Source organism: Panulirus ornatus, chromosome 46 (assembly GCF_036320965.1).
Source record: "Panulirus ornatus isolate Po-2019 chromosome 46, ASM3632096v1, whole genome shotgun sequence".
Taxonomy (NCBI): domain Eukaryota; kingdom Metazoa; phylum Arthropoda; class Malacostraca; order Decapoda; family Palinuridae; genus Panulirus; species Panulirus ornatus.
Genome location: NC_092269.1, coordinates 33,413,739 through 33,439,620, shown reverse-complemented (window position 1 = coordinate 33,439,620; position 25,882 = coordinate 33,413,739). Strand labels below are relative to the sequence as shown.

Sequence of the window (25,882 nt, the reverse complement as noted above, 5' to 3'; positions counted from 1 at the left end):
CCAACCAATCTCACTTGCAGATAAAAGCGATTGGGTGTCTGAGTCCTTAGAAGATGGAACAGCTGCACCCTCAGAACTCCTTACACTTGTCAATCTTCTGGGAACAGAAATAACAACATGTGAGAATCTGCTTAAAGATGAACTTGAGAAACGTAAACGTTATAAGGTAAGCATGGGAATCCTACTGATTCTTTCAAGGGTTGCATAACACTACTCCATTGAGAAACTGTTTCATCTTTTAAAATTAAACTACTTTTTATGAAACTTTCTACGTGTTAGCAACATTAAAACATTATATACATCCTGAGATCATGAAATATGTATAATGGTATCACAAGAAGTTGCAATACTTTTAAAAGTTTTTTTAGCCTTAATAGTTTTTACTGTATAATGTCATCACAGAGTTTAACAGTGTATTAAATTGGACTTTTGAAGATATGATTGACATAAAACATAGCTGTTTCAGTGATGTAAAAAAAAGCCTTTATGTGAAGTAAGATGGAATGCTGTAACAAGATGAGTGATTTAGTCTTGCACATTCATGCAGTTACTAGAAGAATCAGGTTAATGCAATCCACAGGTGCCAGAGTACAAATTTTTCTGATTACCACTATTCTTTAAAACTGAAAGTATGTTACACCACCCTCATTTAGTCCTTTGTTTTATGTAAGTACTGCCTGGGGCAACTCCTCCATTCAGATTGACCTCCCACTGACAGCTGTGGATGATAGGAAATTACAGTTTGTTATGTCATGTACCCACCTTTGTGGCTGAAGGTAACAGTGGTGTTGGAGGCAATGGTCAAAGAAGAGGATGGTGTTAACATGCTTCCCCATGACATCTGGCTGCTCTTCTTTTAACAGGAAATAGCCACAGTAGTAGGTCTGATGCTTACTCTCAGGAATAGTGATTCTTTCCATTATAGAAAAGATTATCTTCTCTCAAATCAAGTTTCCTTTTTGTGCCTGTGTCACACTTCAAATTTATTTCATGTGATTTTGAACATATAGCAAGGAAGTACCCATTACATTCTCAAGTGGAGGAAAAAGCCAAACCAATGTTAATATAGTTTTGAAGAAAATGGGGTTTATAGGTTAATGTAGAATAATAACAAACTGATATTGACACAGATGTAGTGAGTAGTTATTAATTTTGTTAATTTTAACAGATTGACGACAGTAGGAGAACTCATAATTATGACCAGTTCATCATCACATTCTTAGCCATGCTAGCAGAGCAGGGGAAAATGGGGGACCTTATGAAACAACAGTTGCAACCAACAAGAAAGAGACCAGCCTCTGCACCTACTACTTCTCGAGGACCCAAGTTGGTGTTTTCTATTGCAATCATTTAAGTATTCATTAAAGTAACTGATGCTGGAATACTGATGTTGCGTTGATAATAATTGCCCAAGATTTTCAGAGTTCAATTATATTTTTTGGATAATGCCAGCAATCTTTTACTCGATATAACTTTTCCTTGTTAAATTCTGTCAAGTTCTCTTCTGCTCATCTAAAATTTATATCTCAGTCTTTTCAATTTTTCCTTGTCTTCTTATGGTATCATTTTACTTATTCCTGTTACACATGCAAAACACCTTACTGTAGTTTTTTTACTTCTCTTGTGTCTGATATCTTCATTATAAACAATTCTAAAATATTAGAGGTGATCATCTGTAAGGGGACTGAGGAGCATTGTTTTATTTTCAAGTTGATAATTTACCTAAAGAAAATTATCAAATCTCTTTTTCAGTATTACTTTGGCATTTACATCTTTAGCCTGCAGCTTATTCCAGAGTTTACCTTACTGTTTAACTCCAAAATGCATTACACTTAAAAATTTGAAATTGGAATTTTAGACAGACAGATAGAGTAAGGTGTTTTCCCAATTCATATAATTGTTTTATATTAGTTTTCTAGTCTTTTATATACCAGCATACTTTGGTATTAACACCTTGAAATTTTACTTTACGTGGCAAACTTTCATGTGTAAATGTGTCAGAGTACCTTTCAGACTCTAAAAGATGATAGTTTTGTATTCCATCTGATATATATTTTGTAAAAGATTTTTAGCAAATTTGTAGGACAAGGATCTGTTGTCTTAAAAGCCACGTTGATTATTCAGTTTTTCTTCAGAAATGTTTGGGTATAACTTAAACAACAGTTGCTTAGTATTTTCTGAGGTACTACCATAATTAGTTAGATGGTGAATTATTGCAAATTTCTTACCTGTCAGCTCTAACTCATTTCTATTTACATAGAATGGTTCAGGTGTAAACAACAATGCGCCTTTCTTGGTAATTTTTACAGAGCTGAGATTCCAAATCCTAACCCCACAGGCTGGCAAAGGGCAGGGATGCCCAATTCCCTGGGATAGACTAGCTACCCTGCTACCCAAATACATCAAAATTTTTAATTGTTGGAAAAAAAAATGACCCACTTTCTATTCCTCAAGCATTTTCCCAGTGATGATGTATTTGGCAATTTGACTGTTTTAATTATACAGAAGCTTGTAAATCATATAGAACTTGAAGTAACAAGTCAATTAATTCTGGTGATTTACATGGATTTAACTGCTGAAGATCTTGTTCAGTCTTTTTCTCTTACCTTTTGTATGATTTCAGCAGTTTTTTCTCTGCCTGCGAAAAAACTGTTTTGTTGTTCTTGCTCAGATGAAATATCCTACACTCTGTGTAATGCACTGAAGGCTTTATTTACTACCGAGGCCTTTGCTTTCATGCAAATGAGAGCTCCATTTTCATCCATTAAAGGGCCTCCACATATTTTTGCTTTGTAAACATTCTATTTTATGGCAGCTGAGACAGCACGGGCAGGTGAATACCCTAATCAATGGCCCATCCACTCATATACACATATATATACATAAACACCCACATACACACATATACATATCTACCTATACGTACATATACATACACCTACGCAGACATTACAAACATACATATGTACATATTCATACCTGCCTGACTTCATCCATCCTTGTCGTTACCCCGCCCCACAGGAAAACAGCATCGCTATCCCCTGCTTCAGTGAGGTAACACCAGGAATACAGACAGAAAGGCCACATTCACTCACACTTGGTCTCTCACTGTCATGTGTAATGCACTGAAACCACTGCTTCCATTCCACATCCAGGCCCAACAGACCTTTCCATGATTTACCCCAGATGTTTCACATGCCTTAGGTCTCAGTGTTGCGCGTGATCTAGTATTTGATGATAACCACTTGATTATCAGCAAATATATATATTTTTTTTTTTTTTTATACTTTGTCGCTGTCTCCCGCGTTTGCAAGGTAGCGCAAGGAAACAGAAGAAAGAAATGGCCCAACCCCCCCCATACACATGTATATACATATGTCCACACACGCAAATATACATACCTACACAGCTTTCCATGGTTTACCCCAGACGCTTCACATGCCTTGATTCAATCCACTGACAGCACGTCAACCCCGGTATACCACATCGCTCCAATTCACTCTATTCCTTGCCCTCCTTTCACCCTCCTGCATGTTCAGGCCCCGATCACACAAAATCTTTTTCACTCCATCTTTCCACCTCCAATTTGGTCTCCCTCTTCTCCTTGCTCCCTCCACCTCCGACACATATATCCTCTTGGTCAATCTTTCCTCACTCATCCTCTCCATGTGCCCAAACCACTTCAAAACACCCTCTTCTGCTCTCTCAACCACGCTCTTTTTATTTCCACACATCTCTCTTACCCTTACGTTACTCACTCGATCAAACCACCTCACACCACACATTGTCCTCAAACATCTCATTTCCAGCACATCCATCCTCCTGCACACAACTCTATCCATAGCCCACGCCTCGCAACCATACAACATTGTTGGAACCACTATTCCTTCAAACATACCCATTTTTGCTTTCCGAGATAATGTTCTCGACTTCCACACATTCTTCAAGGCCCCCAGAATTTTCGCTCCCTCCCCCACCCTATGATCCACTTCCGCTTCCATGGTTCCATCCGCTGCCAGATCCACTCCCAGATATCTAAAACACTTCACTTCCTCCAGTTTTTCTCCATTCAAACTCACCTCCCAATTGACTTGACCCTCAACCCTACTGTACCTAATAACCTTGCTCTTATTCACATTTACTCTTAACTTTCTTCTTCCACACACTTTACCAAACTCAGTCACCAGCTTCTGCAGTTTCTCACATGAATCAGCCACCAGCGCTGTATCATCAGCGAACAACAACTGACTCACTTCCCAAGCTCTCTCATCCCCAACAGACTTCATACTTGCCCCTCTTTCCAAAACTCTTGCATTTACCTCCCTAACAACCCCATCCATAAACAAATTAAACAACCATGGAGACATCACACACCCCTGCCGCAAACCTACATTCACTGAGAACCAATCACTTTCCTCTCTTCCTACACGTACACATGCCTTACATCCTCGATAAAAACTTTTCACTGCTTCTAACAACTTGCCTCCCACACCATATATTCTTAATACCTTCCACAGAGCATCTCTATCAACTCTATCATATGCCTTCTCCAGATCCATAAATGCTACATACAAATCCATTTGCTTTTCTAAGTATTTCTCACATACATTCTTCAAAGCAAACACCTGATCCACACATCCTCTACCACTTCTGAAACCACACTGCTCTTCCCCAATCTGATGCTCTGTACATGCCTTCACCCTCTCAATCAATACCCTCCCATATAATTTACCAGGAATACTCAACAAACTTATATATATATATTCATATATATATATATTTTTCCTTCATACATGTTTTCTATTTCCAACATGAATGAGATTGTATCAAGAATAGATTATCAGTCTGACTAAGAGGAAAAAATCCTTGCTTGACCTCTTCCACTGTTCCTTTAGTTGGAAAGTAATACAGGAGAGAGGGATTTCAAGACCACCTCTCCTGCCTTTCTTGGTTGCTTTCTGTGACTTACAGGCAATATGAAGTTGTCAGGGAAACCACAGAAAGGTTTGTGCGATGTGGTTATTGATATGTTTCAGTGCATTAAACATAAAAGTTAGAGTTGATGCAAGCAAAAGAGGCCATGTTTGTATCTGTTCTTTACAATACCTCGCTAACATGAGAAAGGATGAGCATATATATATATGAATATATATTTATATATATGTAGCATTTATGGATCTGGAGAAGGCATATGATAGAGTTGATAGAGATGCTCTGTGGAAGGTATTAAGAATATATGGTGTGGGAGGCAAGTTGTTAGAAGCAGTGAAAAGTTTTTATCGAGGATGTAAGGCATGTGTACGTGTAGGAAGAGAGGAAAGTGATTGGTTCTCAGTGAATGTACGTTTGCGGCAGGGGTGTGTGATATCTCCATGGTTGTTTAATTTGTTTATGGATGGGGTTGTTAGGGAGGTGAATGCAATAGTTTCGGAAAGAGGGGCAAGTATGAAGTCTGTTGGGGATGAGAGAGCTTGGGAAGTGAGTCAGTTGTTGTTCGCTGATGATACAGCGCTGGTGGCTGATTCATGTGAGAAACTGCAGAAGCTGGTGACTGAGTTTGGTAAAGTGTGTGAAAGAAGAAAGTTAAGAGTAAATGTGAATAAGAGCAAGGTAATTAGGTACAGTAGGGTTGAGGGTCAAGTCAATTGGGAGGTAAGTTTGAATGGAGAAAAACTGGAGGAAGTAAAGTGTTTTAGATATCTGGGATTGGCTCTGGCAGCGGATGGAACCATGGAAGCAGAAGTGGATCATAGGATGGGGGAGGGGGCGAAAATCCTGGGAGCCTTGAAGAATGTGTGGAAGTCGAGAACATTATCTCGGAAAGCAAAAATGGGTATGTTTGAAGGAATAGTGGTTCCAACAATGTTGTATGGTTGTGAGGCGTGGGCTATGGATAGAGTTGTGCGCAGGAGGATGGATGTGCTGGAAATGAAATGTTTGAGGACAATGTATGGTGTGAGGTGGTTTGATTGAGTAAGTAACGTAAGGGTAAGAGAGATGAGTGGAAATAAAAAGAGCATGGTTGAGAGAGCAGAAGAGGGTGTTTTGAAATGGTTTGGGCACATGGAGAGAATGAGTGAGGAAAGATTGACCAAGAGGATATATGTGTCGGAGGTGGAGGGAACGAGGAGAAGTGGGAGACCAAATTGGAGGTGGAAAGATGGAGTGAAAAAGATTTTGTGTGATCAGGGCCTGAACATGCAGGAGGGTGAAAGGAGGGCAAGGAATAGAGTGAATTGGATCGATGTGGTATACTGGGGTTGACGTGCTGTCAGTGGATTGAATCAGGGCATGTGAAGCGTCTGGGGTAAACCATGGAAAGCTGTGTAGGTATGTATATTTGCGTGTGTGGACGTATGTATATACATGTGTATGGGGGTGGGTTGGGCTATTTCTTTCGTCTGTTTCCTTGCGCTACCTCGCAAATGCGGGAGACAGCGACAAAGCAAAAAAAAAAAGAAAAAAAAAAATTATATATCCCGTCTTAAGCCCATCAATCAACCCAAAGGGGAGGATTAAAAGCTGGTTGGACTGGGCCAGCTGTATTCCTCAGGATTTGAACCCATATGCACCAACTCTGAGCAGGCCCATGTGTGCACCATGGCCAGAAATGTTCATCACCACATCACAGAGGCCCATATGAACACTTTAGGTTTCCTTTTAAGGTTGTTGCAGTTCTTTTCACTCTATGAGATAGCATCAGGAACAAATGAACATTAGTCTCATTTGAACACATCCAGTCTATAATGTTCATGTATGATATATTAAAACCAGAAACTACCATCTAGAGTGAGGCCCCACAAACATCTCCATGGTATACCTGAACCAATTCATATGTTCTGGTACAACCAATTAACTGCTTGTTGTCCTACCATATACCATGATATTCTAATTCATTTTTTTATAATTTCACTAAATCGTTCTCTTACAATAATCCTTAAGAAGATTATCTTGAACATCATCGTCGTCTAGAGTATCTTAATTCTGATTGTTTATAGGCATCTCTCTTACTGTTTTTTTTTTTTTTTTATTCTATCACTGGCTTCAGCATTGCATTTTGTCTTCTTGACATTCATGATACTTATTTTGGTTTCTTGGAAAATAGTCATATATCTTCAGCTTTATCCTCAGAACTTTTATCCAATGCCAATCTTTTTATAATTTGCAATGTTGTAATTTGGAATTTCCATTATATTTTTATTTATATTGCACCTCATACTAACCGCATACCTGATAATGTAATGATCACTAGTTTCCCATTTATGTAAAATGCAACAATATACAGCTAGGATACCATTAACTCTGGTTCATTTACAGTTGAGTATATGCCTCAAACATATCATTGTGATTATGATCTGTACGATGTTATGTCCAGTTTGCTTTGAATTGTGGGCGTTACTCATTGCTTTCTCCCATCATACTTTTCTTTGACCATGTGCATTGTATAAAAATTAACATTGTTCTAATGTGAAATCCCCATCATGATGAAATTTCATATTATTATTCTGTATGATGCATGGTCAGTACTGCATATTTGATATGATGGTCATTAATGCCCAATTTATGATTCAAAACACAAGAAAACACCTTCATGGCTGTTCTCTTTTTTCTATATTTGCACTTGATGATGTGGCTCTGGCCTATTCAAGATGTTCTTTCCTTTATAAATGGAATTGTAGACTTTATTCAGCAATGGTATCTTGTCATGAATAAGGGCCCCATTTTCATCCTTTTAAGGTCTGTAGTGTCCTTTATGATTTCTTCTTTCATATGGGAAATTACTTTGGTTATTTATAACAATTTTCTTTTAACAATATCCTGAGAAAAGTTGGAATAGCTTAGGAAATAGGACAGAACTGCTCTTGAAAGGGAAAGGAGGAGATAATGATGTCAATAATTATGGAGATAAACTGGCCAAAGAGAAAGCTGGATATGAGAGGACAAAGCCAGAAAAGAGAAGCTTGGAGATCAGACCCAACACCTCACCCTATCAGCTTCTTTTGATATGTTGAGGGTTACAGTATAGGATTCACTAATCTCTGAAAGAGAATGACGACATTAGTAAGACAAGAAAGGATATCATTGGCCTATCTTTCTGTGCAATAGCCATTCTGAGGATTGGAGAGAAGGCTGTGAGATTCAAGATGCTTAAATATATTGAAGTTAACCCTTTTGGAGCTATGGGTAACAGTCTGCACTTACAAAATTGGGTGCTAGTAGCATCAGAGTACTCTCGATAATTTTCTACAAGTTGAATTATGCATGTATTGTTGAGATATCGAAGCTGCCTGAAGGCCTCAGTAATTTGCTGGTGACCTTAGTGGACAGCCAAGTGCCTTCTCTCGGAACATGGCATGTCCACAGCACCCCATTCATGCTTGCCTGACAAGTGCGTCCAACTGTCAGATATGCCACATCCCTGCTGACCATATAAACATTGTTACACCCTTGAAAATAAGGAGAGTGCTGGAGGTATTTATCAGATGAGAAAAAAGAATTTGTCACTATAAGAAAATGAAGTGGAAATGTACAAAGTAGGCAGTAATAAGAATTAGGATGTACTTGTGAGAATAGGAAGGTGAGCCCTGTATAGTACCTGCAGAATTAAAATTGGGTTCTGATGTGTTTGTGCTGTTAGAGGGCACTGAATTATAGGACCAATGTGTACCTGTTTAATAATCATGATTGCAGTATTGTAATTCATATGAAAAGATTATGGTTTGGGTATTTTTTGTTCACCTCTTAAGAGTCAATTTTTTTTTTCTTTTTTTTTCCACTTGGGGCAGCAATGAAAGTGTTTAGAAAAGTGTAAAAGACTTCAGAAACAGAAATCACAAAAATATGCTGGTCTGCAGGGTAGAATATTCTAGGTCACCCTTCTTTGGGTTTAACTGTACCACGGCTTGTTTCCAAGAATGGTTTTGTTTTTTAAGTGGAAGAGGAACAGATAAGCAAGCATGGTCACACGTTCAGAAGCCTCCTCTTTCAGAACTTAAGGAGGAGTACCAAATGATCCATATGCCTTACCTGTGTCTAGAGGGAGTAGTAATTTTTGGATTACAAAGAGAAATCACAGGATCAGTAAGAGGTGTATTAGGGTATGACGGAATGTTAGTCATCCCAAGTGGAGTTAGAGTAGAAAAGATAATGGCTTTTTCAAAAGGAGAGACAGCAATAGTATTGTCAGAATGGAAGAGTGAAGGAAAAATAGTATGGCAGATGTTTCAGATACTTCTGGCTTGAGACTATAAAGACCTATCAGTGGAAGAGGAGAGGTTCTCACACTTCCTTTGAAAAAGGAACATGTTGCCTCATGATAAATAAATTTAGTGAATCTCAACAAATATGAAAGAATGCTAAACAGAGGAATGAAAATTTTTCAGTTCCAGTATCCCAAGACCTTTGCCTGCACAGCCTCAGAATAGGAATGGATGACCCATGGATCAAAAGACGAGATATTCTTAGAGGAAAAGGGGATGTATGCCTCCATTCTTAAAACAATAACCTTTGCTTACACTCAAACAGAAGTGCCACCGAAAGAGTGGCATCATTAATCATCCTGGGGAGAAAAAATCAGGCAGCTGGAGTAGGAGGTGTAGGAAGAGCACATTAAAAAGAGTGTGGTCAGATGAACCAATCAGGGGTAAGATTGTGCTGCTATAATGTAAAAAGAATAAGGGTGGTAAATAGATCCAGATTGTAAGGAGCATGGTTGTAGCAGTTTGGAAGGTGGGTACAATACCCTCTGGCAAGTAATTCACATAGATAAAAAAAAAAGAGTAACAGTCTCAAAACAGAACTTTAGCCTTGTATGTGTTTCTGTCTGGTATTCCAGCTTCTTAATCAGCCTCCCATGTGGTACTGTGCCAAATGCTTTCTGGCCTTCATCATATAAACAATATACCAAGCCTTCCCTCTTGTCTAAAACAGAAATATTGTTCTGTGCTTATTAGAAATGAGAGAGGAGGGGTGTGACCAGCACATCTGTAGCAGTCCTTCCTCACCTTGAGATGAGGGGTGAGAAGGAAGGACATGGAAAGTCACTGTTTGTTTGCACCATACTGTTCTCTAATTTCTTCTATAGACACAGAATTGGTGGTGACTAATATGAATGTGAAGAAATATTACATTATGTACACCATATAACCCGCACTCTTCTCTATAAATGATACTGTACAGTAAAACCACACTTGGAAATTTGTTAACTCTGTTATCATCCTCCATCTTCTCAATACTGCATCCATGAAAATTAGGTATACTTTTGCTGTAATTTGCTGCTGTTACAAGACAAAGGCTGAGCACAAGGATGGTGGGGTTCCATACCAGCCTCACTCCCCATTGCCCCTGCTAAAATCAGTCACTTATTTCTCCGTTTCATCTATTATTTCTCATTTTCATTACCATCTGATAAATATGGCAACTGTTTTATCTTTTCATTTAGTTCACCCATTTTCAACTGAGTTACTATAAGCATAACCCAAGATGTTGATGGACTTGCACCTCTAGTAGGGATCGCTGAGATGATGAGGAACTGAATTTTGTTGTACATTGAAACAGTTGGACATTTAAAGAGATGGGAATTCCCAAGTTAAATTATGACCATGGCTACCGTCCCTGATCAGATCATCACATGACATAGCAGGTATTTAAGGGTGGAAGACAAGTACCATATTTGCCCACTCCCAATCCTTTGATACTTTTGTGGATGAATATGTACCAAGAGGAAAGGAAGGAAGGAGAAAGGTGAAAGAAGGCACCTTGAATATTTTGCATGCATCATGCCACGGACTGTTGGATTACTGGCCAGAACACGTATGTTTTGAGCTTTGAAAAGAATATGAAATGATCGACTGGGTATAGTTTATTCAGGCGAGTGTAATTTCCTGTAGGCTCACTGGTATGTGGAAATTCTTTTTAAGAAATTAAAATGTAGGAATGGGTGGAACATTATATCGTGATTTGTTAGGAAATTCTTTTGGAAATTCAAGTAACTTTTTTGTTATAGATATTGATATAGAATGTTATATCGTATAACAAGAGCAGCCATTTGAAGTGAATGTTATATGGGAAAAAAGATGTGTTGAATAAGCAAGTGATGTATTCAAACAAGTTAGGGCTTAAAGTAAAAAATTGTTTTGAAAAGAATTATGAATATTAAGTGAACAGTTATCTTAGGAGCTGTGAAGAACTGAAAGTAAATTGTGTCCACATTTTAAGACTTTCTTCTTATTCTTAAATGCATCATCACAGAGACACTGATTTTACTTCAGAATATACACAAGGACATGGAAAATTGTCAGATTTTTTGTAGGTGGTGAGATTCTTTGCCACTGTTGTAACCTAGAATGCAGTGATAAAGTCAAGTGCACATTTGAAGCACAACAATCAAAATGCATGCCAAGTAGTTATGTAATCACAAAATTTGTCTAAAATTTTATATGAATTTCCTCCATGATATATAACACTAATTGTTATTTTATTCCTTTGCAGAGTTAACCTGAAGAAGACAGAATCCAAGGCTTCACCAAATGCAGCCTCCAGAAAACGTGGCAGAAAGAAAAAAGCCAAGGGCAAAAGGAAAAGATGAAATCCTTTTTAGAGGGGCTTTTAACTGAAGATAAATTAAGGACAAAAATAGTCAGTTTTTACAAAAGCACTTTTATGTAATATAAAAGTTACTGAACATTAGAACCGAGTCAAGCTCATAAATGTAAACAATACATGAAACTGAAAATTGGACATTAAACTCCATAACTGTGTTTTGATAATGCAGGTGATTAATGAGAAACAAAATGATCTATTGCTGACTTGTTCAAGAACACTTCTGTGACTTGAAACATTTACAGTTTTTGCCACAATATATGTGATCTCAGCAGAAGCAGTGTTTAAATTTTTGTCATGACTACTGAACTACTGAACACTAAGCACCGTTATTCTCTACTAGCTATACACTGAACCTGTGTGCCAAGTAGAGCATTTTATTTTCTAATACAGAAGTTGAAATTAACAATTTAAGCAGTTACAGTTATTTAATATCCTTTTAAAGTTTATGCACAACTAATATATATAGAAAATATTTGCTATTTATGGTGACATTATTAAGCTGCATCAAACATGCATATATGTATAAAATCACAGGGCTGGAATCACAGACTTGACTGGGAACAACAAATCTCACAGTCATAAAATAAACTATGAATATAAGACCATACAAAATACACTGAAAATTTAAGAAACCTTAGCTATTCCTCATATGTGTTTAAATAAGCTCCACAGCTATTGTCTGACAGACTATATTAGATTTCTAAAAAAAGTTATGATCACTTTTTGAAAAAAAAATACATATAGTTTTTGAACATTTTTTTGTTCGTCAAATTAGAATGCATTGTATGTACCTGCATTTTTTCTATATAGTTATTTAAGCTTTAATTCTTGAGACTGGCTTTAATTGTGCACAAATAACTCATAGGATACAATTTTAAACTTTTTCAAATTCCTGTCGACAACCATATTATACCTTAAAAACTAAAAGGCTAACTATATCGGTTATTTTAAAACTACAGTAACCCAGAAAATTTTATACATTTATTTTCAGAAACTTTATACATTGTAAGAGTTTCTTGCCATTCAATTACATCCATGTTAATTATATGGATATCAGTTACTGCTGCATCCTGTTATGTCCTACTGTTATATAAATACTAATTAATGAACACATAGTATGTGGCATGATAAAAATAAACAGGCACACTATATAGATTCAACTTGTATATCCATATACTTGCAAGGTGTAATTAAACTTCCTTTGTATTAATTCAACAAATTTTCATTGTGTTTTCATAATCCTAATTAAGAAAGTGATGAAAGTCTGAATCCTGTAAAACAGTCACAAAAATGGAAATCAGTTCTAGGACAACAAAATCCCTAATGTCACTTGACAACTCTGATCTGTCAGATAACTGTTAAATCCAATGTCTGACAGTGAGGAATTGCAAGTCAAGACAAAAATGCAGAAAACAGGTGGAGCCAACCAAGGAAACAGATATAACCTTAAAGCTGACGTCATATATAAGGTATTCTTTCCAACATCAGTATACAGATAAAAGCTCTGATGTAGCCCCTCACAAACTAGTAACAAACCAGGCATGTCATATGATCACAGCAGCTGTAATCAAAGTCCCATACAAATGAGGATTATGATTGCACATCAATGTTACCTAAATGTTTATTGACATCTGACAAGTGTTTTAAGTATGTTGGGTAACTATTGTAAGGCAAGCCTCAATGAAACTGCCCTCCTTTAATCATGATGTTTTTTACTTGTACCTCAGACAAGATCATTTTATACTTTCATAAAATAATTTCAAAGACAGCAAGACTGGTCACATTACTATACCTCCATCAGTTCTGTGTACTCATATATGGTTATTGGTGGATCAATGATGAAATCTAGGATCTTACTGTGCAATTTCAATAATAAGAAAATTAAAATATCAAAGTAATTGTTTCTGTTATGGTGGTATCAAACAAACAACAATAAGCCCTCGACAGCCCCAACATTTACTGGGATGCTGTGTAATTGTGAGCATTATCATATGCGGGAACTGCACATCAAACTGCCGAAATATACTTAAATTAAGATGCATAGATTTTTACGTCTTAACATCTGTGATGTGTGGGACTTCTTCCATTCCTGATTGAACATTCTTATACATACTGGGTACCAGAGTCAATTAACTCCCTTAGGAAGGCATGGTAGCAAATTGGATGCTAACCAGTACACATGTAAAGCTATCAAATTGTATAACATAAGAGCTCCAGCCAGTGACTGATTCTGTCATTAATAAAACAAAAATAAAAACACAGGTACACAAACAAGATACACACAAACTCACAACACATGATGAGGTTTGTGTCTGCAAGTGTGTTTCAAAAACTGTGGATGTACCGCAAAGGCAGAGGTGCTTCAAGAATTAATGCTATTATTTTGCAATGATATATTGTAATATACTAACAATATAACAGTTCAGTACGAGTCATATGAAAATTAATGATGAAGGATTAAAACTCAAGTCTTGTGAACAAATTTGTGAAACTCAAGAATATCATGGAAAATTCCAAAAAATAATGCTAATGAATATTTTATAAATACCTAAATTATATAGTCCTACCGTCTGGGAATATAAAAAAAAAGCCTTAGCATCCACCCAATTTACCTATACTTAGCAAATTAATATTTCTGTTGAATGTTTCATTTTGCCACGATAGAAAATAATGAATATTCACTTACAGGAAACTCTGATAACAAGACTAATAAAACTACTCAAAAGAATTATAAAAATGTCAGTAAAGTTACCCATGTTCCCTAAAGCCACAGCCACAGACACTACCTCATGCTAAAACTACCAGCACAGTGGGAATCTCTTGTACATATTTCTAATTAAATTCTTTATAGGCATTTACATTTTTCTCCTGTACAAATATAATTTGTTGGCTACTGGTTATTAGTATATCAAGTGCTCCTCAACACTTACATGGACGAATTTTTGAATGACATTCTGAGTTTTAGAAGGCACAAAACATACCCAAATGTGATAATCCTCATGTAGATCAGGAGTGAGGCATGATATGGTTTGTGAGATCTTACTACCTCCCTGTGGCCTTAAACTTCAGGTTAAGGCCTAAAGGAAATTAACACCCACAAAGTTATGGAAATTTATTAAACATGTAATATGGCTATAATTTTAAAAATCTTTAAACTGCAAAATATAAATGTTACAATTACTAACTATATTTCAATAGTTTAAATATATCAATGTAAAACAAACTACTGAAGTACAGTACAGTACTGGAGTTCACTAGTTATGGAGAATCTACTGCCGAGGCCAACCCCTTGAGGGAGTTCTAGATGGGAACAGGCATCAGAGATAGAAGTACAGCACAAATATTACTTCTGTAAGAGTTACTAATTCAAACTACAAATAAAATGAGGGAAATCATTAAGTGCATTGTTTTATCGTTAAAGACTGTGTCAGTGCCACTGTCCTCAGGAGGTTCACAACAATTATGTATAATATGTATGCCAGAAATATACAAAACCTGTGCAGCAACTTCATATAGATATGGCTGTTGTGCTGCATAATATCCTATAAACCAATAATAATGAATGTGAAAGTAATGGTGGGGTAGTAACAGCAGATGATCTAACCTATCCACACATAACATTTTTCGTAATGATCATGTTAACAGCAGCTAATACACACCCAACCATCACCCAATCCATTATGACTTTAACTTACTGCTGTACTAAATCAAATGTATATAAATTACCAAATTGCAATAAAAATCAGTTAAAAAAGTTTAATAAAAAAAATTCCTAATGATTTAGGCAATCTTTCCCTGTCTGCAGTATTGTGGGCAGTATCACTTGTCACTAACTCAACCTGAATAAGTATTTAAATATAACACATATAGCAAATCATTAGAAAACAATGCAAATATCAATGCTCAAACACTGTGCACAAGCTCATCTCATCACTATTAAGAACTCTGATACCAATGGATGCATTCTTTTTTGCACCTTCCTGGGATGGCTAGGGCTTTGATCATTCCACCCCATTAGATGACTGTGATATCACACACAAAAGAGATATGTCAATCCACCCCATTACATGACTGTGTTATCACATACAAAACGAAAATGGACTATTACTCACCTACAGACTGTCATATACATGTACACCACCAATTTTCCGGCACTCTTGGTTCCAAAGCCTTGCCAGATTAACCATTTTGCCGGACCAACTGTCGTCACGTAATATTAATTCACCAACAAACCTCTAACCCACTAATTATACATCTCCCATGTGTCTTAAAGTATACCATGGACTGCTAGGAATTTAAATGAAACAAATATTAAATGTTTGAGCACCCTAAGATGGTAAGTCTGTCCTTAGATTGTTTGAATCCTGTGATGTCTTCTTCGTCTTCTGTTGTTAGTGTTTTCCTTGGTGTGCATCGCCAGAATAATGCAAAGGACTGAGGTGCTCATCAGCTACAAGTTTCACAAATTCGTTCACATACTCGGCAGTTCCTTTGTGGTTTGCAGACCGCTTTTCTCCACGCACTTTATTTATGGAAATTCCATGACGGTTCTTGAATCTTTAAAGTCATCCTTCACTATAGTCACGCTCATGTTGTAATTTAAGTTCTTTATGGAGCAACTTAGCCTGGTCCATTATTATGTTACCTGATAAGTCCACTACATCACTCCAATGCTGTCAAAACCATCGATCATACTCAGTACTCTTACCATCTTTCATAGTTTTTCTAATCATCATTTACTTCTTGGAATCGCTGTCTGCATAGAATTTCAATTTTTTCCCTTTGCTTCTTTATATAATAAACAGTTGATGAACCAATACTGTAGATGTCACACAACTTACACACCGAAACACTACGGTCCATTTTTTCAACAGTTCTACTTTATCTTGGATCGATATGGACTGGTGTTTATGTTTGACACCACGACTGACACTCTCATATGTCTTAGAAGCCATATTCTGTGATACTCACAGAAATGTGGTATCACCACCAACAAGTGCAGTGTAAAGAATGTAAATAAGTGCTCCCTACACACAACGCCATCTGTGGCCACCCAATAAACTAGTCTGGTGGCCATGGTAATTTCAAGTTGCCTCACGTAATTTTGTTCAGACTAAAGGAGGTGCTGCGCCATCAGTTGCCGGAAATTCGGTGGTGTACCTGTACATTAACAAATTGGATAGGTAATTCAGGCCATAGAAAGCCTACAAAATTATATTTCTTAGGAGACTGGCCCAATCCCATAATCATAATAGCGGGAGCATTTTTTTTTTCATCAACTATGATTTCCCTTGGTAACTACTTGGCACAAAAAATATCAACTGGTATAAATTACCTATTATATTTCCAGCAATAGGCCATATGGAATACCAATGTGTATAATTATACTGACGAGTTTTAACTAGATTAGTGCTTCATGCAAAGAATCATCCCAATGCAAGCACACAAAATTTGCCTTACCAATACCAGTGTGTAATTTAGCACTTTCTATCAAAAGGATAAGTAGGTATCAAGTAACCCATCCAAACTGAATAACAGGGCATCTAAGCTGAAATAGAATACATTTCTATAGGTTCAGCTATAAATTTCCATCCTTCAAATTCCAAACGTACTGTCAAGTAAACAAAATACATCGACAAGAAAAAATTTCAAATCCAATTATAACTTAAACTTAAGGAAAACCACACAGTAGTCTGAAAGGCTTGGCTATGCATGGTAGGTGCTGGTTTTGGTAAATTATACACAACAGCTACAGAACAAATGTGTGCAAAGAAAGCCATTGCTCATTTATTCTAGATGCTACCTTGCTAAGGCTAGAGAGGCAATTCATATCTTTTTTATTAATTTGGAATTACTCTACGACTAATTATTAGAGAGTCCTGGCATTACTCGGCATATCTTTCAAGAGATACCTGCAGCCCAAGGTTGCACAACTTCCAGGAGCAGGGAATGTGAATTCCTTTGTAGTGAGAAAATTTCAAATAAGACTGTACTCCCAAGGATACAGCCATGTTTTTCACTCAAAGGTGTAACGTTGAGCTGGTGGAGTACAGTAACACCAGCCCTCAACCCCAACTTTTTCAGTAATTTTCATTTATTCATCAGACTTATATCACAACAGCATGTGGTATATGGATGGCAAGCTGTTTCAAATGCAGTGTATCCATAAGGTTTAGACTGAGGAAATATATGCTCAGAAACATAATTCCCTTACAGCATGGGCTTAAATTGCTTGACTTACAGCATTTCAAACTTTTAATGGGTTGTCCTAGAAAGTAACCCCATCACAAGTCAAGGTATAGGTGTACATTATTATTTTCTTTCCTTATATAATCCCAGAACCCCTTCTAAAAGGGGGTTATGCAGTTTCAAAAGTATAAAGCAACCAGCAGCAGAAAGATGATAGACTCCTGGAGTACGAAGTTCCTTGATGATAATGTGCTTATTTTTGTCCACTGAGCATGATACAACTTTACCAAAGGTGACTTTTCACCTGTAATGTAACCACATGCAGGGGGTTGTCCAGTAACACCTATATACATACTTACTTAATCCACTATCCCAGAACACCTTTTATGGAGCTCCAGCAGTGCATAGGAAACTAACCATATCCACAGGGCAGGATCACTGGTTAATAAGTGTGATGTACATGTCTTTGTGAAAAGAGTTTAGGACAGTTAAAGAGTAAACATTTCATGTCTTCAAAAAAGAAGTTAACTCTTAGGCATAATGGGTCCTGTGAAATAAATAATGTGTAATTGTAGCATCAAAGAAATGACTGGGAAGCATAATTCCAGTTGGGTATATATCTGGTAGAAATTATGATTGAGTTGGGATTGTAACAGATTAATGGTAGTTGAGGAATTACTTTGCATTTTTTGGTCAGTCAATGTTATGTTTATTGTGAGGGTAATCTGTGAACACAGATTGCTAAAAAGTAACGTTGGGACATGTTTTTGTTTCTACTTGGGTTTGGGAGTTGGTGGTTCATTAGTTTTGGGTGGGAAAGGTCTTGGACTGCAGCAAAGAAATGGGTTCTGAGCATACTTAAGTGATGGTATGATAACTCAATGTAAAACAATAATGTGAAGTACAAGCACAGTAAAGTAATCTTCCTAAAATAATATGCATCATTAACATTTTATGGCCATGACCTACTGCTTACAATTACATAATAATTCATTGTAAATACTTACAAAAATCATTAATCAATACCACCATAATCATTTCAACATGTTTACCTAATCAGATGTTGTTTCTTTATGTACATGAAATTCTAATTTTAAGTCTGTGACTGTATATCCATGACTGGTTATAGAAGAAACACTTAGAAAATAGTTCCTTTCTCTCGTCATACTTGCAATCCGTGCAAAACTAAACAACTCAAATATTGTTACTATCCACATTGATTTCATTATCATCCATTTACCTTTCTCTACCTCATTTTCTTATTCATACTCTAGAGCTTCAAGTGCTTCTCTTAAATCTAAATTACCAAACCAACATGTAAAATCCTGCAGCATGGTTTTTTCAGTTGTAAAGTCTTGAAGCTTTCAGGTATAGATAATGTAAGTTCCCAAAAATATCTGGGAGAAGATTCATTACATACCACCCAACTTTATATACAGATGACATGATTTCTGTACACTAGCAGATGAGTTACCTAAAGATATTCTTTCATGCTTAACCATACGCTTAAAATTACCGCTAAATGATTAGAAATGATATTTACCAATTTAATTTTCATTAGTGATATTAGATGGCAGCTGTGTGACAATATTTCAGTTAAATCTTTAACACATCACTGACTGACCTTAAATGCTAAGTGCCCTGCCAAAAGTCACCCATTATCTGGGAAAAAGAAGTTTCCCTTTATAAAGTAAAATCAATTCATGTAAAAGTATAGGACATGAACAAACAAGTAAGCTAACATGCCTTGTATGGCTTTAGTACAGTGCTGAAGTATAAACGTATATTCTATATTCTCAAATAGAAATAGTCTGTGGCATCACCGAGTCACCACCCATCATGTCCACGTACAAAAAGTAACCAAGGCAACAACACCTAGTAGCCACAAAAATTTCAATCAGAAGGAGGTTTAAAACAGCTTGTCAACATTTGCACTTAATGAAGCCTCATGGTGCCTACAATGGCAGGCTTCACATGTATCAGATGTTGTCATTGTCCAAGGCATCACTGATTCACCACCTATGCTGCCTGAAAATGGGAAGCAACCAAGGTGACACCTAGTGGCGATAGAAATTTCAAAATATCAGCAAGGGGTTCAAAACAAGCCCATGGACATAAGCATTTGAAGCCTCACAATGCCTATTATGATGTCCACACATATGGTGACCTCCAGCATTCAAAGTTTAAAGGGTTGGAATACCACTGTTCTCAACAAAGCACATGAGAAGTATGGGCATACTACCAGCACATACCTTAAAAGGAAAGATGACAAAATAATAAATAATGTAATATATAAGTTTATAGGAAATGCAAATATTCTATTTATTGTGATCTCCCTGAACACACTTAAAACAAAAGGCTTATAAAAGGAGATATATACTTAGCTTACAAAGCATTATTAACTGCCACTGAAGGCATGTGTTTCAATACTTTAAAGCTGTGCTTAAAAACCAGCTTTTTATTTGCATCACATTCCATAATTCAAGTTCCATGAGTTTTAAGATTTACTAACATAATCAAAAGCTGAAAATATTTTCAAATTATATCAAATTACTTTAAGCTTTTCCTCTGAATTAATATTCCACGTAAATCATATTTTTCACATAATATGATCATAATGACCAGAACAAAATGCTTTACAAATTCAAAATTAGTTTCATTCATCAAGGTCACAAAGTTAATTGATTCATAGTTTGAAATAAAAAGATTATCAGAAAAAGATTAGATAACTTTATGTATTTTATCATATCATTACTGAAGATTCAAAGCAAGCCTATGGCCATGTTATCCTTTACGCCATTTATCATGGGGTGGCAACTTTCTGGATAAGAAAGATTAGCTTAGCCCTATGTATCAGGCACTGGGATGTGACAAAATGTGCTCACCCATGAAAGATAATGCCCTACCAGGTTGCTGAACTAAATCCATGTTGTTAAAAATTTTAGAGTGCAAATTACTACCATTGCACTTCATATGATGTCTCATGACTCAAAAACAACGCAAAGGCATTAGAGTGGTGTGACTGAGTTTGGAAAAAGTATGTCAAAGGAGAAAGTCGAGAGTAAATGTGAAGACCAAGGTTAAAGGATTAGTAAGGATGTGAGTCTGAATATAGAAAAATTGGAGGAATTGAAGTGATTCAGATATCTAGGAGTGGACTTAGTAGTGAATGGAACCATGGAAGTGGAAATGAGCCATAGGGTAGGGGAGGAGGCAAAGGTTCTGGGAGCAATGAAGAATGTGCAGAAAGAGACAGCATTATCTCGGAGCAAAAATGGGTATGTTTCCAACAATATTATATGGTTGCGAGGCATGGGCTATGGACAAGGTTGTACCAAAGAGGGTGACTGTGTTGGATATGAAAAGTTTGAGGACAATATGAGGTAGTTTGATCTAGTATGTAATAAAAGGGTAAGAGAGATGTGGGGAAATAAAGAGTGTGGTTTAGAGAGCAGAAGAGGGTGTGTGTTGCTTCACATGCCCTGGTTTAGACCATTGACAACATGTCAACATCTGTTTACCACATTGTTCCAATACAATCTATCTTGTAAACACCTTCGCTCTCCCACGAGTTCAGGGCCTGATCGCTCATAATCTTTTTCACTCCATCCTTTCATCCTGACTTTGGCTTCCTTTTCTCCTTGTTTCCTCCACTTCTGATGCATATATCCTTTTTGTTAATCCCTCCTCACTCATTCTCTCCACTTTTTCAAACCATTTTAGCATGAATAACAAATTTCCAATATGTCCACCCTCCTTTACACATTCTCATCTATACCCCAAGCCTCACATTCATATAACATTGCTGGGACTACTATACCTTCAAGCATATCCATTTTTGCCCTTCCATATAACAACCTCTCTTTCCACACATTCTTCACTGCTCCCAGAAACTTATCCTCTTCATCCACCCTATGATTAACTTTTGCTTCCATGTCCACTCCAAGATATCTAAAAGACTCTACTTCCTCCAATTTTTCTCCATTCAAATTTACACAAACACTCTTTGAAACCCATCCAACTTTTACAATTTCTCCCTCAAACCTGCCACCAGTGCTGGCTGTGTCATCAGCAAACAACCAACTTACTTCCCAAGCCCCCGCATCCCCTCCAGACTGCATACTTGTCCCTCTCTCCAAGCCTCTTGCATTTACCCCCCCTCGTCTGGGAGTGGACATAGGAAAGGGGTAAATGGTCTCGGGCACATTGAGGAATGTGAAGAAAGAGAAGTTGTTATTTGTGAGGAGCAAAGATGGTTAAGTTAGAAGGTATAAGAGTCCCCCACAAAGGCACTGTATGAATGTGAGGCATGGGCCATATATGACAAAGTATAAAAAAGCAAGACTGTGATAGAAATTAAATATTTGCAGACAATATCTGGTGTAAAGAGGATTGATTAAGTGATATACCTGGGTAAGAAATGAGAGTAACAGTAAGAGAAGCATGCATGAGAGGCTAAATAGGGTGTTAGAATGGTTTGGATGAATGGAAAGGATGACTAAAAGGGTATACATATCAGAAGTGCACTGTTAGCAAGCAGTAATGTAACGATGAGGTCATCTGTGTGTGAAAGGACTTTCAAACTGGGGTTTGTATGGGATGTAGGATGGTTGTGTACAGTGACAATGAAGAGAGATGGAGAAAGAACTGCTTTCTGGAGGGCTCCAATGGAGAGCTTGAGGATTATGGATGTGACTCCTTTGCGAATGAGTTCGGGGTACTATGGGGCTGGGGACTATTAGCATATTTCCATATGTCTGGGAGTGGTTGAAGATGTCTGGAAGTGCTTGGGTTGCTTATGAGTTAATGCAACACAGGTAGTTCATAAACAACAGCCACTATGTCATGCTATGATAACTTATTTTGTCATAATGCTACAAGTGATAATATTTCGTTTCCATCTAATGATTTTTACAGGTCCCAGCTGATAATCTAAGTGATCTAATAAACCTTGCATGACACAGAATGTTGGACAGTGGGAGTAAAATACAAAATATCAAAAAATAAGGATAAAAGCCAACTACATTATTTACAACTTTACAAGTTTTTCACTTTATGTTGTGTTTAGTAGGTAAGAAGTTTTCTTTTCTCCATTCTTTTCTGTTTATATACATGGAAAATATCTTACCTATATCAACATAATGACTATCTGTAAAACACTTATATATATAAAATTTTCATGAGAAAATAGGTTCAAAGGTATCATAATTTTCAATGATAACTACTGAAAATTGAGATGGATGTTTAATATGAGTTTATTCATCACAGAATTCTGTTCTCTGATAATAAATGGATACTCTCTATTCAAATATAAATTCATTAAGGGGTTTTCATGCAATGTTAATCATAACTTTGAGTTCATATTGTAGGTATGAACTCCATAAATGTTATAACTACATTAGCAATAAAATTTTAATATAAATTCATGACGTTTTGATAAAAAATACATAAAACTGCAGCTAATATCAAATGATTATTCACCTAAAGATTTTAAACTCTTTATAATCTAACTGAGAGATCACAGATTACTTTAAAATGACCAAACCCTCAACAGCACTTTTTAATTACATCTTTAGAAGATGGTCTCATTCATCATTTTAATTGCTAACTTATTGCCTCAGTTTGTTACTTCCTTTAGATTACTTGCACCTCACTTATCACTGATGTCAACATGAACAAAGAGAGCTGAAGGTGCCAGAGTCTTGCCGCCTTCATCAACAAAGTGGACAAATCGGTAACCTGGAAATAAAATAATAGAACACATGAAGAAAAAGAAAGTACCTGTTAAGCATAGAAACTATCTCCAGTTACATTGGAACAGTACATATCATTTTCTGATGTTAGTAAAATTCATGAGAACAGAATAATGTTGACTGATCTATCCACAAATAAAAGACACACTGGGTTTAAAATCTACATATGACATACAAAAGAGGTTAAATTTCTTTTTATCTAAACATTTTCTAATAACTACATCCCTTTGAAAAAGCAAGCATTACACCTCAACAAAAGATCCTAGAATAAAATTATTTCCTTTACTCTCTGTTAGCTCAAGATGGCTTGGGGAAACAATGGAAAGTCTGTGGGTTTCTGATCGTGGGTAGGAAGCTGTGGTTTTGGTGCATTTCACATGGCAGCTTGAGAATGAATTTGAGTGAATGTGGCCCTTCTTTACAGGTTCCTGATGCTACCATGCTGATGTGGCAGACAGGGAACTAGCATGAAGGAAATAGATATACATCCCTGGGGATTGGGGAGAAAGAATACTTCCCACGTATTCCTGCATGCTGTAGATAGTGACTACAGGGGGAGGGAGCAGGGGAGCTGGAAATCCTTCCCTCCCATTTTGAATTTTCCAAAAGAAGGTGCAGAGAAGGGGGCCAAGTGAGGATACTCGCTCTAAGGCTCAGTCCTCTATTCTTACTGCTATCCTGCTAATGCGGGATATGGCAAATATGTATGAAAAGAAAAAAAAAATATATATATCCCTGGGTATAGGGGAGAAAGAATACTTCACACGTATTCCCTGCATGTCATAGAAGGCAACTAAAAGGGGAGGGAGTGGGGGCTGGAAATCCTCCCCTCTCATTTTTTTTTTTTTTCTAATTTTCCAAAAGAAGGAACTGAGAAGGGGGCCAAGTGCGGATATTCCCTCAAAGGCCCACTCCTCTGTTCTTAACGCTACCTTGCTAACACGGGAAATGGCAAATAGTATGAAAGAAAAAGAAATACACACACACACACACATATTATTTTTTTTATTTATTTCTTTTTTTTTTTTGCTTTGTCGCTGTCTCCCGCGTTTGCGAGGTAGCGCAAGGAAACAGACGAAAGAAATGGCCCAACCCACCCCCATACACATGTATATACATACGTCCACGCACGCAAATATACATACCTACACAGCTTTCCATGGTTTACCCCAGACACTTCACATGCCCTGATTCAATCCACTGACAGCACGTCAACCCTGGTATACCACATCGATCCAATTCACTCTATTCCTTGCCCTCCTTTCACCCTCCTGCATGTTCAGGCCCCGATCACACAAAATCTTTTTCACTCCATCTTTCCACCTCCAATTTGGTCTCCCACTTCTCCTCGTTCCCTCCACCTCCGACACATATATCCTCTTGGTCAATCTTTCCTCACTCATTCTCTCCATGTGCCCAAACCATTTCAAAACACCCTCTTCTGCTCTCTCAACCACGCTCTTTTTATTTCCACACATCTCTCTTACCCTTACGTTACTTACTCAATCAAACCACCTCACACCACACATTGTCCTCAAACATCTCATTTCCAGCACATCCATCCTCCTGCGCACAACTCTATCCATAGCCCACGCCTCGCAACCATACAACATTGCTGGAACCACTATTCTTTCAAACATACCCATTTTTGCTTTCCGAGATAATGTTCTCAACTTCCACACATTCTTCAAGGCTCCCAGGATTTTCGCCCCCTCCCCCACCCTATGATCCACTTCCGCTTCCATGGTTCCATCCACTGCCAGAGCCAATCCCAGATATCTAAAACACTTTACTTCCTCCAGTTTTTCTCCATTCAAACTTACCTCCCAACTGACTTGACTTGACCCTCAACCCTACTGTACCTAATAACCTTGCTCTTATTCACATTTACTCTTAACTTTCTTCTTTCATACACTTTACCAAACACACACACACACACACACATATTTATTTTATTTTTTTATTATACTTTGTCGCTGTCTCCCGCGTTTGCGAGGTAGGGCAAGGAAACAGACGAAAGAAATGGCCCAACCCCCCCCCATACACATGTATATACATACGTCCACACACGCAAATATACATACCTACACAGCTTTCCATGGTTTACCCCAGACGCTTCACATGCCTTGATTCAATCCACTGACAGCACGTCAACCCCGGTATATCACATCGCTCCAATTCACTCTATTCCTTGCCCTCCTTTCACCCTCCTGCATGTTCAGGCCCCGATCACACAAAATCTTTTTCACTCCATCTTTCCACCTCCAATTTGGTCTCCCTCTTCTCCTCGTTCCCTCCACCTCCGACACATATATCCTCTTGGTCAATCTTTCCTC

General features: G+C 37.2%; 2 protein-coding genes across 17 annotated transcripts in view; one reads left to right on the top strand and one right to left on the bottom strand.

Moving 5' to 3' along the window:
- The window catches only part of caly (ubiquitin carboxyl-terminal hydrolase calypso), a 36,371-nt gene extending 24,351 nt beyond the window's left edge, over nt 1–12,020 (top strand). For both annotated transcript variants that reach the window (XM_071688973.1, XM_071688972.1), the window contains exons 13-15: nt 21–166; nt 1,169–1,326; nt 11,491–12,020. In XM_071688973.1, the coding sequence (XP_071545074.1) occupies nt 21–166; nt 1,169–1,326; nt 11,491–11,587 (401 nt within the window). In that variant the 3' untranslated portion in view covers nt 11,588–12,020. The remainder of the gene's footprint in view (nt 1–20; nt 167–1,168; nt 1,327–11,490) is intronic.
- LOC139763203 (1-phosphatidylinositol 4,5-bisphosphate phosphodiesterase delta-4-like) overlaps nt 11,643–25,882 on the bottom strand; it is a 152,831-nt gene continuing 138,591 nt past the window's right edge. For 13 of the 15 annotated variants that reach the window (XM_071688961.1, XM_071688963.1, XM_071688967.1 and 10 more), the window contains one exon: nt 23,023–23,532. In XM_071688961.1, coding sequence (XP_071545062.1) covers nt 23,444–23,532 — 89 coding nt within the window. In that variant the 3' untranslated portion in view covers nt 23,023–23,443. Of the gene's footprint in view, nt 23,533–25,882 lie in introns of all 15 variants that reach the window. The other 2 variants (XM_071688959.1, XM_071688960.1) reach the window with 1 other exon arrangement.